This window comes from Ipomoea triloba, chromosome 12 (genome assembly GCF_003576645.1).
Source record: "Ipomoea triloba cultivar NCNSP0323 chromosome 12, ASM357664v1".
NCBI classification, from domain to species: Eukaryota; Viridiplantae; Streptophyta; class Magnoliopsida; order Solanales; family Convolvulaceae; genus Ipomoea; species Ipomoea triloba.
The window spans coordinates 9,257,688-9,273,159 of NC_044927.1; the positions used below are offsets into that span (position 1 = coordinate 9,257,688).

At 36.2% G+C, this 15,472-nt stretch overlaps 1 protein-coding gene across 1 annotated transcript; it reads left to right on the forward strand.

Moving 5' to 3' along the window:
• Nucleotides 1-1,962: 1,962 nt before the first annotated feature.
• LOC115999320 lies at nucleotides 1,963-2,924 on the forward strand. The gene is made up of 2 exons (XM_031239176.1): nucleotides 1,963-2,187; nucleotides 2,283-2,924. The coding sequence occupies exons 1-2, from the start codon at nucleotides 1,963-1,965 to the stop codon at nucleotides 2,922-2,924; spliced, it is 867 nt and encodes a 288-aa protein (XP_031095036.1).
• Nucleotides 2,925-15,472: the final 12,548 nt, after the last annotated feature.

The following is a 15,472-nucleotide window of genomic DNA, read 5'->3' on the forward strand; positions in this document are numbered from 1 at the left end:
AATTACATTTAATTTTGTGCCCACCAATCTTCAATTATATTTAATTGGTTAATTAGGTCAATTTAATTAGATAGTTTAATTAACCGAAATAAGTCAACAATTGACCACAATTACTTTAAGAGGAATTGGGTACCTGAAGGAATGAAAACAGTTACGGAATCCTTGTCCGAAGTCGGGTCCCCGGCGGCGACCACTCAGTCACCGGAAGACGAGGATCTGCTTCAACGGAGCACAAAGAAATCAAAACGAGGCCGGAATACGACGGAGCAACACAAGACTATACCCGGAGAAGGAGTACTCCAAGAAACCCCAGTCTCAGCCGGCCTGATGTCGCCGGAGGCCACCCAATGGAGAACCCCAGTGGAGACTCCAAATTCCGCTTGGAACAGGAAAGGAAGCTTCGATGCTGCGGAAAGGGAAGTAGTATCAGAAGAGGAATCAATGGATGAGGATAAATCGGACCCTAATTGCCCGGTTATCCATGTGACTAGAGAGGAGAAAGAGCGGTTACGTCGACCGTGGCGGCGAACGCTCATCGTGAAGGTTCTTGGACGAAAGATCAGCTACCAGTATCTCCGACAGCGGCTTCAGAGGATGTGGAAACCGGAGGCAAACTTCGACCTCATCGCTATAGACCAGGATTATTTCTTAGCACGGTTCGAAGAAAAACGCGATTACGACTTTGCAAAATTCGAAGGGCCTTGGATAATTGCGGGACATTATCTAACAGTTCAAGAATGGGAGCCAAACTTCTTCCCTCACAAGAACAAACTGAATAAGCTACTAGTTTGGGTAAGATTCCCGACCTTGCCTATTGAATATTTTTAGGAGGATTTCTTGCTAAAAATTGGGAAGAATATAGGGCGTCCAGTGAAGGTAGATACAACAACTAGCTTAGTTTCGATTGGCAAGTTTGCCAGAGTGTGTGTAGAACTGGATGTTACTAGGCCCCTGTTGTCTAAATTCACACTGGGAGGGGAGGTGGTTCCCATAGAGTATGAAGGGATTCAATTGGTTTGTTTTAAGTGTGGTATATACGGCCATAAGTAAGGACAGTGCAAGGCGGAACGGCAAAAGGAAGGGGAAAATGATGTAAGGGCAGAAGATGATCAAGCCAAGGACGGTCGCAGGGGGACAATGGCGGAGCAGCCGGTTGTACACCAAGTCAGGCAACAAGCAAGGGATTTCAGTAAGAATTTTGGAGAATGGATGTTAGTAGCACGAAGAGAAAAAAAGGGTATTAGAAAGGGGGACATCGAACTCCTGGGCAACCATCGAACGATCGTAACCGGGATCCGCCACCAAGGTTGGAAGGCAGAGACTTACACTCAAACTCCAGATTTGCTGCTTTAGAGGAACTGAATGATAATGGGGATGAAGGCTTGGGCAATACTGCGTAGATTATGGAGTATCAGAATGACAAACGACCCAATGCGCCTAGCCCTGTTGCAGAGCGGGTAGCATATGAATCCCTCCCTAGAATTAGGACAACCCAGAACGGGCAACAAGGGAGGATGCAAAATACAGAACAACAGAGGTATACGGCAATGCAGACAACCGGACTGGGCCGCGGAGGTTCTAGAGGCAGAGGTGGCAGAGGGAACGCACCTAGAAGAGCCGCGGCAGAAACCGAACACACGGTGGTTAGGGGTTCTAATAGAGGTAAACAGATAATAAGCACGGTGGTACAGCATCAAAACGGACAGCCTGGTCCATCTAATGTGAATGAATTTTATTTCGTTCTCACTGCTGATCTTCCTGATGTGCCCAACTTATTTGCAAATAATCCAGGCGGTCAGGCCGATGCATTAATGGAGGAGGCAGGCCATCTGGGCCTTGGGGATTCTGTCATGCGTGGCCCTGAGTGCTCCTGAGCACTCCGGTCTTTTGCGCTAGTTTTTTATGATTAGTTTAATATGGAATTGCCAAGGGGCGGCGTCCAAGTCATTTCGTCGCGCCCTAATGATGTTTATCCGGTTGCATAAGCCAACCATTGTGTGCCTTTTAGAACCTAAGGTTTCCGAGGATCAAGCAAATAGGATTTGTTCAAGTTTCGGATTTGAGGAATGGATTAGAGTAGAGGCGGTGGGTTTCTCAGGTGGGATTTGGATCCTGTGGAGAAATACCATAGTAATCGAGGCAGTTGAGACCCATCCACAGTTCATTACTATAAGGGTGGTGGATAATGTAGATGGTCCATGGCAGATGTCTGTAGTATATGGAAACCCAAACCAAGGCTTAAGGCGTAACTTGTTTGCTGACCTTTCGTGCCACAACTCTAGGTGGCAAGGGCCTTGCTCGTAACAGGTGATTTCAATTCAGTTTTATCACAAGAGGAGGTCAGTAACCCGGAAACATTTTCCTTAGCTAGATGTGTGGACTTCAACCAATGGATTTGTCGGGAAGGTCTATTGGATTTGGGATATTCGGGAGCTAAATACACTTGGACTAGAGGGTTAGGAACTTCAACGTTTAAGGGTGCACGACTAGATAGGGCCCTAGGAAATGTGGAACGGAAACTAAGGTATTCTGAAGCGGAGGTCGAGCATCTGCCAAGGATAAATTCAGACCATACACCTCTGCTGATAAATACCAGGTCACTACCCTCTGGACGTATGAACAGACAGTTTAGGTACAATATGGCGTGGGCTACTCACCTGACGTTCCAACAGGTAGTCCGGCATAGTTGGGATAACAATAAAAATGTAGAGATCAATAAGGAAAAGATGGCAGTCGCTCTTGCTACCTGGAATGTATCAACCTTTGGAAACGTGTTCCATAGGAAGAAAAAGCTGCTGGCAAGAATTAATGTGGTACAGAGGCGAATGGTTAATCAGTTAAGGCCTGATCTGACCAAACTAGACAAAAAGTTAAAGCAGGAATTGGAGGAAGTACTGTTTCAAGAAGAACTTATATGGTTTTAGAGATCGAGAGAGGACTGGATTAAATCCGGGGACCGAAACACTAGATACTACCACACTGCTACAACAATAAAAGATAATCTTACAAAAATTAAGTCTCTGAAGGATGAGCATGATAATTGGATTACAGACGACCAACAACTGAGAAGCCATATTCGCAACTATTACAAGGAGCTATTTTCAAAAGACCTGCATTTAATAGCTTCAGAGCCTTTGCAGGGCACTTTCCCGATACTATCACAGGAGGATTGGTAGGAAATTAATCGACCTTTCACAAGGGATGAGATTAAACAAGCAATGTTCGATGTATCTCCAACAAAGGCGCCGGGGCTTGATGGGTTTACTGCGGGCTTTTATCAATCCACTTGGGAAACAGTAGGATACTCACTAACTCAATTTGCTTTAAAGTTTTTTGCAGATGGTCTAATGCCGGAAGGGTGCAATAGCACACTCATTTCCCTCATCCCGAAAGTGGCGAATCCAGAGACAGTCAAACAATTGCGCCCAATTGGCTTGTGTAATGTGACATACAAGCTGCTCTCAAAGACCATTACGAACAGGCTAAAGGAGGTGTCAAAGAAGTTGATCGGACCACACCAATCAAGCTTTGTACCCGAGAGACAGATAACAGACAATATCCTTGCATATCAAGAGGCGTTGAACTCAATGAGAAATAAAAAAGGAGGGATGGGATGGATGGTTCTTAAAGTGGATTTGGAGAAGGCGTATGACAGACTAGCCTGAGAGTTCATTGAAAGCACATTGCAGACCATTGGATTCAACCTTACCTGGAGAAGGAATATCCTTGCATGCCTGACTACATCCAAACTAGCAGTCAACTGGAATGGTGAACACTCCGAATGGTTCCAACCAGGGCGTGGGATAAGACAGGTAGACCCTATATCACCCCTCCTTTTTGTTTTATGTGTTGAGAGACTCAGCTTAATGATCAACCAGTTAGTCGCTGCAGGTGCTTGGAAAGGGATAAAATTTACTAGACAGGGTCCTCATATTACTCATCTCTTTTTTGCAGATGATATGGTACTCTTCGGGGAAGCTATGGTGGAGCAGGCGAAAGTAATCAAAGACTGCTTAGATAAGTTTTGCAAATGCTCTGGCCAACAAGTTAACTTCCAGAAGTCAGCTCTATATTTTTCCAAGAATACCTCGATCGAGATGCAGACAAGAATTGGGGCCTTACTGGGCATCTCAAAGGTGGAAGATCTGGGGAGATATCTTGGAGTTCCATCAGTCCATGGAAGGATCACAAAGGAATCCTTTACTGGGATCCTCGAACGTATTCAAACTAAGCTAACCGGATGGAGGGCAAAGACGTTGACACTAGCTGGAAGACAAGTCTTGATACAGTCAGTACTCTCAGCTATCCCTTACTACTCGATGCAGACAATGCTCCTCCCAGTAGGGGTGTTAGAAACCATTGAAAGGTCAATCCGTAGTTTCCTATGGGGAAGCTCGGAGGGAGTAAGGAAGACCCACCTAGTCAAATGGGAGACAGTAACTCTGAGCAAAGATAATGGTGGATTGGGAATACGGAGACTCGAAGAAATGAACCATGCATTCATGGCTAAACTCGGTTGGAAGATACTACATGATGAGAATGCTCTCTGGGTACAAATAGTAAAAGCCAAATACTCAGCATCGACTAAGGATTGTGAACTTTGGCAACCCAAAAAAGGGATGTCGAACGCTTGGAAGGGCATCCTAAGATCAAGATATATTTTGAGAAAAGGGATTAAGAAAGTCGTACTCAATGGGAAAGATACACTATTCTGGTTGGACTCGTGGCTGGACGAAAAGCCACTCAAAGAGAGCGCTACGGGGCTGATGTCACTACCAAAGATGTATAATCCAGTTGCAGCCTACTGGGACGAAGGGTTGGGTTGGAAATGGAATCAGCTGGAACACCTTTTATCGGACATGATTAAGGACAAGCTGGCAGCAACTGTTATTACTCAAGAGGAGGAGCAAGAGGATAGGATTGGTTGGAGAAACGAACTCTCTGGCTTATACTTAGTGAGCTCAGCCTATGACTTGGCTACTGGATCGAGTAATTCAATAGAAGCGGCGAAATGGAATAGTGTTTGGAGATTGAAAACACCTAATCGTATAAGGGTGTTTGTGTGGCTGGTCAGACACAACAGGATCATGAACAATTTCTATAGATTCAAATGTGGTATGTCTGATTGTGACAAATGCAAATTATGTAGTGGAATAGTAGAAGACACCGAACATGTTATTCGGCGGTGCCCAGCAGCGGATGAAGTTTGGAGGAACGTACTTCCAGAAAGCTATACAGCGACTAGGAATCTGCCATTCTTGGAGTGGCTGGACAATGGCATTAGAGGAAAACAGAACGGCAGCCACCCTTGTAATTCGGCCTCACTATTTGCTATTACGATTTGGTGGGTATGGAGGTGGAGGAACGATGTGGTGTTTAACAATCTAACGAAGCCAGTAAGGTTCAAGGTGTCTTGGATCCAGTCCCAGTTGGAGCAAATTGAAAAGGCCTTAACCAGATCAAATGATCCCAACCCAGTTCAGGGAAACAGTGAATGGACGAGCCTAAGGTGGTCTAAACCACAACCAGGCTTCGTCAAAGTTAATATCGACGGAACAGTTGATCATTTAACATACCATGCTGGCAGCACCGGAGTTTTAAGGGACTCTAATGGCCAATGGAAAGGAGGTTTCATCCAGAACATTGGAATTTGCACGCCACTAGAAGCAGAAGTTTGGGTTGCCTTGAGAGGTATCCAACTGGCGATTGCATCAGGCCATAGGAACATTATCCTGGAAACAGATTGCAAGGAATTAGCTGAAGGATTGGTCACAATGGGCAGACCAAGCAGTGAGTTACAATTTGATAACGGCATGCAAACGAGAACTGGCTGCTTGCGCCTCGTGGTGCGTTACGTTAATAAAACGGGAGCAGAATCGGCTGGCGGATGCAATGGCGTCTCTGTATAAGCAGCACAGTAGAGGACTGTACGTGTGTCGTGACCCCCCGCATGAAGTGCTAAATATATTAGGCGATGATAGTGATGGCATACCACATTGGCGCTATACTTAGTGCGTCCAACTACTGTAAAGCATGGGTTTCCCCCTCCTTATTAATAAAAAAATTACTTTAAGAGGAGACATATGAATTGACCCATTCTTAGCCATTAAATTTTCAATTTTTTTAGTGTCCTTTTGTAAATTATTTATATTACTTTATTTATAACTACAAGGTAACGGACGCTAATTTTGATAGGCCGGGTTGTTATTGCATAAAAAAATTGTTAAATTTTTCTAATGTCCAGTTCGTATGTCAAAGAAAAAAAAAAAAAAAACCAAAACAAATTTGTTGTTTTTTGGTAGTGTTTGATGTATGTGAAGATTTTATTGGAGTATTTGAACATGGCTTTGGTTGTGGAAGAGTGTGATACACTGCCCTTTCTAATCAGATTTGTTCTTGTAGAAATTTCAAAAAACAATATATATACGTGTGCATAGAAAAGGCATGGGATCATGCGATAGAACTTTTCTCTTATGATCTGAACTACTAAAACACTTACGAAGTCTGAAATACTGAAACTAATTTAATGCATGCAATATTAATTTAAGAGAAAAATCTCTATGAGATCATTTCATGAATAATGAAGATCTATGAGACGGGTCGCGTTTTTTTTTTTTTTTTTAATAAATATTACAACTTTTTTCATAAGTAGTTTTTAAATTTTAATATTATATTTTGATTTAGAAGTAATATTTTTTGATGGTTTTATCGGGACTGGGTCCAATATAAATCAGATATATATATAACATAGAACGAGGATAGGAAAAATAATACTACGTAATATTGATTATAGGGGCATAAGGCCCAGCGAAATACACACAAGAGCCCAACAGACTGGCCCAAGAATTAGGAATGGAGGCCCAAAAATAAACTACGAAATAATCGATGTTAAAATAAATGAAAACCAACATATAAAATACCTCGGGGAATGGAACTACGACCCTTCAATGAAAAAGACACGACTCATACCACCAAACCAGACAATTCTCCATGTTTTTCTTGATGTCCTAAATAGACCATAACATCCCCTTTTATACTGTTCCAAGACCCTCCCTACTCCACTCCACCCACATGTACGGTCACTTACACACAACCCTCACCGTCCACCCACGTGGCCCTGAATCCCTCGCTCGTGCACACACTACCCCCCCCCCCCCACGTCCCATGCATGTCACGTACCACTCCACCATGTCACACACCCCCATGTACCCCCACGTACCCGTACACACACCACCACCATGCACCGGTACGCTGCCGTTATGCACGTCGTGCGCCGCTGCCATGCACCCGTACACCACCGCCATACACATGTACACTGCCACCGCCATGCACACCGTGTACACACCACTGCCATGCACATCGTACGCTGCCACCATGCACCCATACACCACCACCATGCACGCCGTGTACACACCACTGCCATGTACGCTGTACGCCGCCCATGCGACGTCATCAAAGCGATTGATCCACCCCGGCCAATGTCTAGACCTCCTCTCGGACCTATCCCATACACCAATTGAGCCTAGCCCAATCACATATCCCCATCACTTTTCATTAAAAAAAATCACAATTTTTTTCTTAATAAATATTGTATTCTCTCTCATAAGTAGCAACGAATAAATTTATCAATGATTAGTATTACATTTTTTTTCATAAGTAATGTTCAACCCATAAATATTACATTCTCTTAAAAGTAACAAACAATTTATTCTTGATTAGTATTACATTTTCTAGTATAAGTATTATATTTATATCTTGACCTGATCCGTCTCACGGATAATCTTACAAGAGACCTACCTTAATTTAAGACTGCAATTATGATTTGATTTGTTTTAAAATATTATCTTTGTGCATTTAACACCCATAACTTTATTTTATTTTTTTTAAAAAAAAAACTTAAATGAGTACTATAGAAATTTTATATTCAAAAAATAAATTTCTGATAAAAAAAAATTAGTAAATCACATGAAAAATTTAAAACGTATGTAACACACTCTTTGCATAAAAATGATTTGCTTTCCTCGATGGTTCTATAAGTGTTGAAGTGTAGTTTTTCAAGATGTAATGAATTATTATATTATGATTTTATTTACATTCAAATTCATATAGCGAACTTGAACAAAAGATGAACACAAAATTGAGGAGAATTGGCCGAAATTTTTATGGGAAATTTTTTTTGAGTAATACAAGAATGGAAATTTTCAAAAGTTTCAAGTGTCTCAATATATTTTGCCAATAAGCTATTTATAGAAAGAGCTGGAGTAATTAGCATTTAACAAGGAAATTGGAGTTAAATAGTGTAACACGAGAGCTTTCTAGTGCAAAACTCAGACTTTTCTAATGTTGAACGAAGATTCTTTCAATTATGGCCTGTTTGGTTGGGCGTAGTTCGGGGAGAATTACAATTCATTGAATTGCAATTCAGTGAATTCCCAAACTACACTGTTTGGTTGGAGGGAATTGCAATTCCGCAGAATTGCAATTCTAAATGTTGAATCGCAATTCATGGGGTACCCCCCATGAATTGCAATTTGGTGGAGAGGAGGGGTAATTTGTTGGTGTAAAGACAATTTTGCCCCTCCTCCCGTACGCTTTGTCTTTTTTTGTTTCTTTTTTTTAAAAAAAAAAAATTGAAAGAATTATTATTATTATTATTAGTATTATTATTATTTTGAAAGAATTATTATTATTATTATTATTATTATTATTTTGAAAGAATTATTATTATTATTATTATTATTATTATTATTATTATTTGAATGAATTGTTATTATTATTATTATTTGAAAGAATTATTATTATTATTATTATTATTATTATTATTATTATTATTATTATTACTATTACTATTACTACCTACTACTACTATTACTACAACATCTACCACAACATAAGGGCATTTTAGTCATTTTGTCGCTTATTACCTTTCAATTTCCTGTACTCCTATTTCTGCATATCAAACACTGTAATTTCAATTCCTACTTTATTCATTGAATTGCAATTCCACCGAATTACAATTCTTTTCCCCCCTAATTCCCTCCTCCCAACCAAACGCCCTGTTATTTCAAAGTTTCATTTTCTTAACTTTTGTGAATATATACTTTAAAAATCAATTTCACATTTTTCCATTATTTATTTTGGGTGTATAATATTATAATATATGAAATTTACTCTCAAAATAATTCAAATTTATTTTAATTTGACCTAAATTAAAAATAAACTACGCTCATTCATATGCTGGTCCCATATTACATCAATTTATTCTTTAGTTAATGTTTTTCAAAAAATTTTATGTCATTTTACCCAATCTTCAACGAATTGAACCAATTGGCCCATACACTTGTAAGGGACTCTGGCTCTCAATCTGTAGTTTAGTACCGAGAGAACTTTCCTCCTGATTGTCTTATCCCTCTTCTAAGTTAATAATATATTTACCACTTTCAAAAAAAAAAAAATTTGTTTAGATTTTCATCAATGGTGCTCGTAATAGCCCCACACAAGGGAATTGGCGGTGGAAATAAGAAGCATTGCCATGCAAAGGCAACTTGCACGCCAGTTCATTGTATATTAGAGAACGGCAACCGTCCGAAGAAGGCAAAATGAGTCACTATCACTATATCACATGCATCTATGATGAATTTGTTGTTTTCCTATAATAATAATATAATATAATATAATATAATATAATATATATTAATGGCCAGACAACCCAACGTAACCTACCACGTAACTACCATCCATAATTTTCTACATTATGGTCGTCGCATGCGATTTAAATATTAAAATCAGAATCATAATTAAAGTTAAATATTTAGTAAAATTGTAATGAATTTTTTTTTAAAGTCCCTTTGATAGTAAATAAGAAACGAAATCAAAGTAATATATATAAGAGATCAATTGCGAAGGAACTATTAGGAAATAATAGGTAAACTATAAGGTTAAATGTCAGTCATTGATCTAGTTTAGATCAAGCGCATTGAAGAAAGAATTTAAAAAAAAAAAATATTGTGGTATTATGGTAATTTTGTATAATTTCAGATATTTTTGTCCTTGGATGCATTATTTTCCTTATTCGAGTGCATGTTTTTCCTTTAGAGACATAAATACTGTTTGGAGTTTTTTGTGGGGGTTATCGAGATTTTTACCAATTGTTCATACTTTTACTTCATATTTCAAAGAGAAAATCTTCCCTAGTGTTCTTGGAGCAACTTGACATATTGATCTAAGGATTCTAGGGGATTTAATTTCAACTACAATTGGTTAAAGATTTTCTTGCATTTCATTGGAGATTGTTCATGGAGATAAGTTACTTACACTATAGCCAACTGCGCTGCACTTCATTGGAGATTATTTAAAGGTTTAGGAGGCGTGTAGCTAGCAAGAGATTGTGACTACACTATAGCCTACTGCACTTACAATTTTCGCCTTAGCTTGCACCAACAGGTAGAGCTCGGAAAAAGATGTGGACTCTAAGTATTCGATGAAATGCATGTCTCAAGTAGTAGGATTGTTACGAGAGTAGGGTTCTACTACTTGATAGGCCAAATAGACCATGAGAGTGGATTTGGCAATATAAACATCTTCCAAGAATCATGATCAATGCATCACACTACTTCCATCCTATACCTAGGACCATTCTATTGCATCCAATCAAGGAATGAACACCTAGTTCTAGTCCCCTAAAAGTATGTGAGGTATCATAAAGGATAATGGGTTACTAAAAGGTTTGAATCTAACATTAGTGTTGCAAAACTAGGCGGACAAACTAACATGGTAATGTATATCAAATTCGATAGAAATCATTATACTATGGAACACTGATATGCAAATTCATTTTTATTATACTGAAAGAGTGATAGTTCATTTTTTTAATATATTATAGTTTCATTTTTTGAATGTTTTCATTCACTGTGTTATAAGTTTACTTTTAATATATTACTTAAAAAACCTTTTAGTATATTAAAAATGAGCATTAAATCTACTAAAAATGTACATTTATCGGTGATCCACTTTACAATATAATTTATCGCAAATTATATTGTGGACCATGGTCCGCAGTTGTGTTGAACGGATAGTGCAGTTGTGTTGAAAAGATACTGCAGTTGTGTTGAAAGGAAACTGTAGTTGCACGGCACAGAGACCGTTCATCTGTTCAACACAACTGCAGTATCCTTTCAACATAACTGCAGTATTAGTTCAACACAACTGCAGTTCCAGACGAATGACACGGCCTCTATTCCGCGCAACTACAATTCCCTTTCAACACAACTGCAGTATCAGTTCAACACAACTGCAGTATCAACCATAATCCATGGTCTACGGTATAACGACTGATAATTTATTGTTTGATAGCTAATATGGTATAAAAGTCTCCAACCAAACACCATCTATATTAACTTACAATATATTTAAGGAAAAAGTGTCAAATAGGCCACTGAACTTATCGCTTTTGTGCAATTGGGCCATTGAACTTAAAAAGTGTGCAATGCAACCCTCAAACAAGCAAAATTTGTGCAATTGAACCATTTTTACAAAAATTTTCTGGTAAAATCCAATTCTTTTACTAACATATATGTATTAAGAGTGGCATTTTCTTCTACCATACTAGTTGGGAGTCAATATTGAAATGTTTTTAACTCAAATTGAATCAAAAATTTTTGTAAAAATGGTCCAATTGCACAAATTTTGCTTGTTTGATGGTTGAATTGCACACTTTTTAAGTTCGATGGTCCAATTGCACAAAAACGTCAAGTTCAATGGTCTATTTGACACTTTTTCCTATATTTAAAGATGGTTGGTAAACTTTTATAAGTTGTAAGCTTTTCCCAATAACGTAACAAAGAGTGACACTAGATACCGTGAATTAATTCACGTGCAGAGAGACAACGAGATTGTGATATATACCGGCCTTGGCCACACCATTACTTTTAGTACAATTTTTTTTTTAGTAGTTTGGTGCGGTCATTATTGTACTTTATTATCATTTGTAATATCTTTACAAAAAAATAACAATTCTATAAATGGTTTGTGTGATGTATATATATATATATATATATATATATATATATATATATATATAACAAATCTGGGTACGACAATTAAAATTTAAATAATTAGACATATAAATCCAATGCTGCTAATGTTTATCAATACATATACATGATTTGAACGTCATCCAATTCATATGATTGTGAAATTTAAACATTTACATGTCATTTGGTTGGAGAGAATTTAAATTTCATTCCTACCTAATTTCAAAGGCAACTAAATTCCTTAATTTGGTTTGAGAGAATTGCAATTCCAAGGAATTGCAATTCCCCTATTTTCATGGAATTACGGAATTGCAATTCCCCCATTTTCATGGAATTAGAATCCTATGGTTCTCTGAGATTTTTATTCCATGGATTTTAAGAAGAAAAAAGAGAGTCCTAAGACAAAATTACCCATCCCTTTTTAATCTATAATTAATGCCCCACCTTCCATTCTAGATGAAAGTTTGTATTATTCTTCGACTATTGTCAACAGAACGTCGTTCCTAAGTAATAATCATTCTAGACCAACCTTAATGAAGTATGTTTTCTCAAAACTCTCAAATATATAAATTTGATGTGTATATAGCATATTTGCCTACATTTTGAAGAACAAAATGCCAACCAAACACTGAAATTTAAACTCCACTTTATTCCCACATTATTCTTTTCCCATGGAATTACAATTCTTTTCCCACATAATTCCTTCCTTCCAACCAAACGTCCAGGTGTATTCAATCAAGATTTTTATAAACTTTGAAATACTTTAAACTGATCGATTTTAACTGATTTTCATATAATATTTCTAGATTTTCTTAGACATTCATCAATTTTGTACGAGTCTATAAAAGACGGTAGGACAAACCTTTATAAACTTTTTATAAAAATTTCATATAAAAACTCTACAAAAGTTATTAAAACTCTAATTGAATACACCCTTACAAACATTTCATAGCTTCTAATAATACATTGTTTATAATTTTCTTACTAAAATTGTTATAATATATAATATATTTTATTTATGTATCTGTAACACTTAGAATTGTTAAAAACTAAATATACATACACATGATGAAACATGTAGCATAAATAGAGGAAAGCTCTTGAGTAGCAAAACTTTATATGCATGCATACACACGTTGAAATAGAAGAACACCTAGAATAGCACAACATCATTATACGTATCAAGATGTAAATTTCTCCGACAAATAGCGTCATTATTTTCATAATAGGAAGAGAGAATTCTTTTTTTTTTTTAATATTTATAAGAGAGGCTTTTAACTTGCCTCCAAAACTATAACTACATAAATGAATAAATTTTATACATTCCCAATCACTCAAAAAACATAATCATATCCCTTACGCTAGATTTACTTTCCTTAATATCAAGATTACAATTTACACCAAAAGAGAAAATTATTTTTTCACCTCTTAAATTCTTTAAAAAATAATAATAATCTTGGCTATCAAAAGCTCTATAAATTCAAATTATTAGGTTACTGCAAGTGTGCAAGTAATCAAACTAGCACGTCTACCTTTCTAACTAAAAATATGAACTCAATAAACATTAGATGAGTCTAATAAGTACAGTAAATCAACTAGTATAAGACCAAAGTGTGCTTAACAAAACCTAGTTGTTGTTTACAATAATAATAAAATTTTTGCTATGATTTTTTTTAGATAAATGGGAAAATAAAAAGATAAAAATCAAAAGTTCATGGGTATTTATGAAACTTTCTAAGCATACTGGAAAATTTGACAATGGAAAGTTTGTCTGGTCTAAACAGAGAAAATAAGCATGCAGAGAAAGTTGAAAAGTTTTGGATTGGATGGTTGGATATCAAGTATATATATATTTGTGAAGAAAAAGTATATAAAAATCCTACTCTGATAGAATCCATAAAGTTGATAAATTTTTGAATACAAGAGTACTTTTAAAAACTCTATAAAAGTTTTAATATAGTACAAGTACACTTTTAAAGATTTTTTAAAAGTATGAATTAAATACTGATTGACTTTTAAAGAGTCTTTAAATGTCAAGATTGAATACATCCAAACTTTTAAAATTCTTTAAAAGTTTATAAAAAGTTTTGATTGAATACACCCTTCCTAATAAAACTTTAAGCAAAATTTTATTAATATTATTAGTAAACAAATTTGTTTCGGTTGTCTTTGATGACAATAAAGTCAATACTAAATTTGTAATGAAACATACTAATAGCATTCGTACTCGTATATATTATATATAATATATATGAAGTGAGCGTACGAATAAAGAATTCATTTGAACATGCATGTTGGTCAATAATTATGTACTTTACAATTATTATTATTATTATAATAATAACAATAATAACAATAATAATAATAATGATAATAATAATAATAATAATAATAATAATAATAATTATTATTATTATTATTATTATTATTATTATTTCCAAAATTACAAGCAATAACCTTTTACTCCTATTGGATTCTATGTATTTGAGTCAGATTATGACTCCCAATTATAGGCTTCCTGTGATTCCCCTAAACTAGTCTCCTTGAAATTCTCTAATTATATATATCAATATAATCGATATCTTTGAACTATCTCATTCAATACAATACATGTAGTTCTCATATAGTATCAGTTAGTTAAGGTTCTTAGCATGTATAATAGTCCGTAGTTCGTAATTTCCCGTCATAGATGAGAGATGAATTACACTAAGAAGACTCTATGCAAAGAGCTGAAGAGGGTGTTAACAAAAATATCCTCTCAGCCACCAATAATTATAGGCACCAATGCAATTTTTTTTTTTTAATTTTTTAAATTTTTTAAAAATTATTTTAGAACTTGATAATTATAAATTAAACTATTTAATACTAGTACTAAAATATTGAATATTAAGCTAGAAAGCTAATATGGTTATTTCAGTCAAAACAATGTTGTTTTGAGTAAATAATGTAACCCTTTTTTTCTAGGAAAAAAAAAGGGAACAATAGCTACTTGGCCAACTAGAAGACCTAGTCGGCCGCCTAAACCACCGATTATTGTGATACGCTAGGTAGCCGGCCAGCGCCTAGGCACGATTTTCTCTTTATATCTTTTTTTTTTCAACATAATTTTATTTTCTTCCTTTTCATTTTTGTAAAAATAAAATTAATATATTAAAAATATATCACTAAAAACTCTTGTAAGTGCAATATTTATAATGCACATTAGTGTTGGCATAATTAATTGACAAACCTTAGAATAGTTTAATTTATTTTATATTTTTGTTGTTAGTGGTTGACGTGTTCAAAGCTTATGAAGCTCCAACAGAAAGGTGCTTTGGTTTTCAAATATTATGGGTGGATCTAATTATGTGGACCTCATTATTTCAAGAGAGAAGTTTTAGCTTTTGGTTGAGGAAAGTGGTTACGTGGGTTGCTATTTAAAGAAAGTCTCATGAAGCTTA

Bases quoted from the DNA above. Each gene is read 5' to 3' on its own strand.
- LOC115999320 (XM_031239176.1), top strand. From the start codon at position 1,963: ATGATGTTTATCCGGTTGCATAAGCCAACCATTGTGTGCCTTTTAGAA. The intron at 2,188-2,282 runs GTAGATGGTCCA...CCACAACTCTAG, and splicing joins CTATAAGGGTGGTGGATAAT to GTGGCAAGGGCCTTGCTCGT.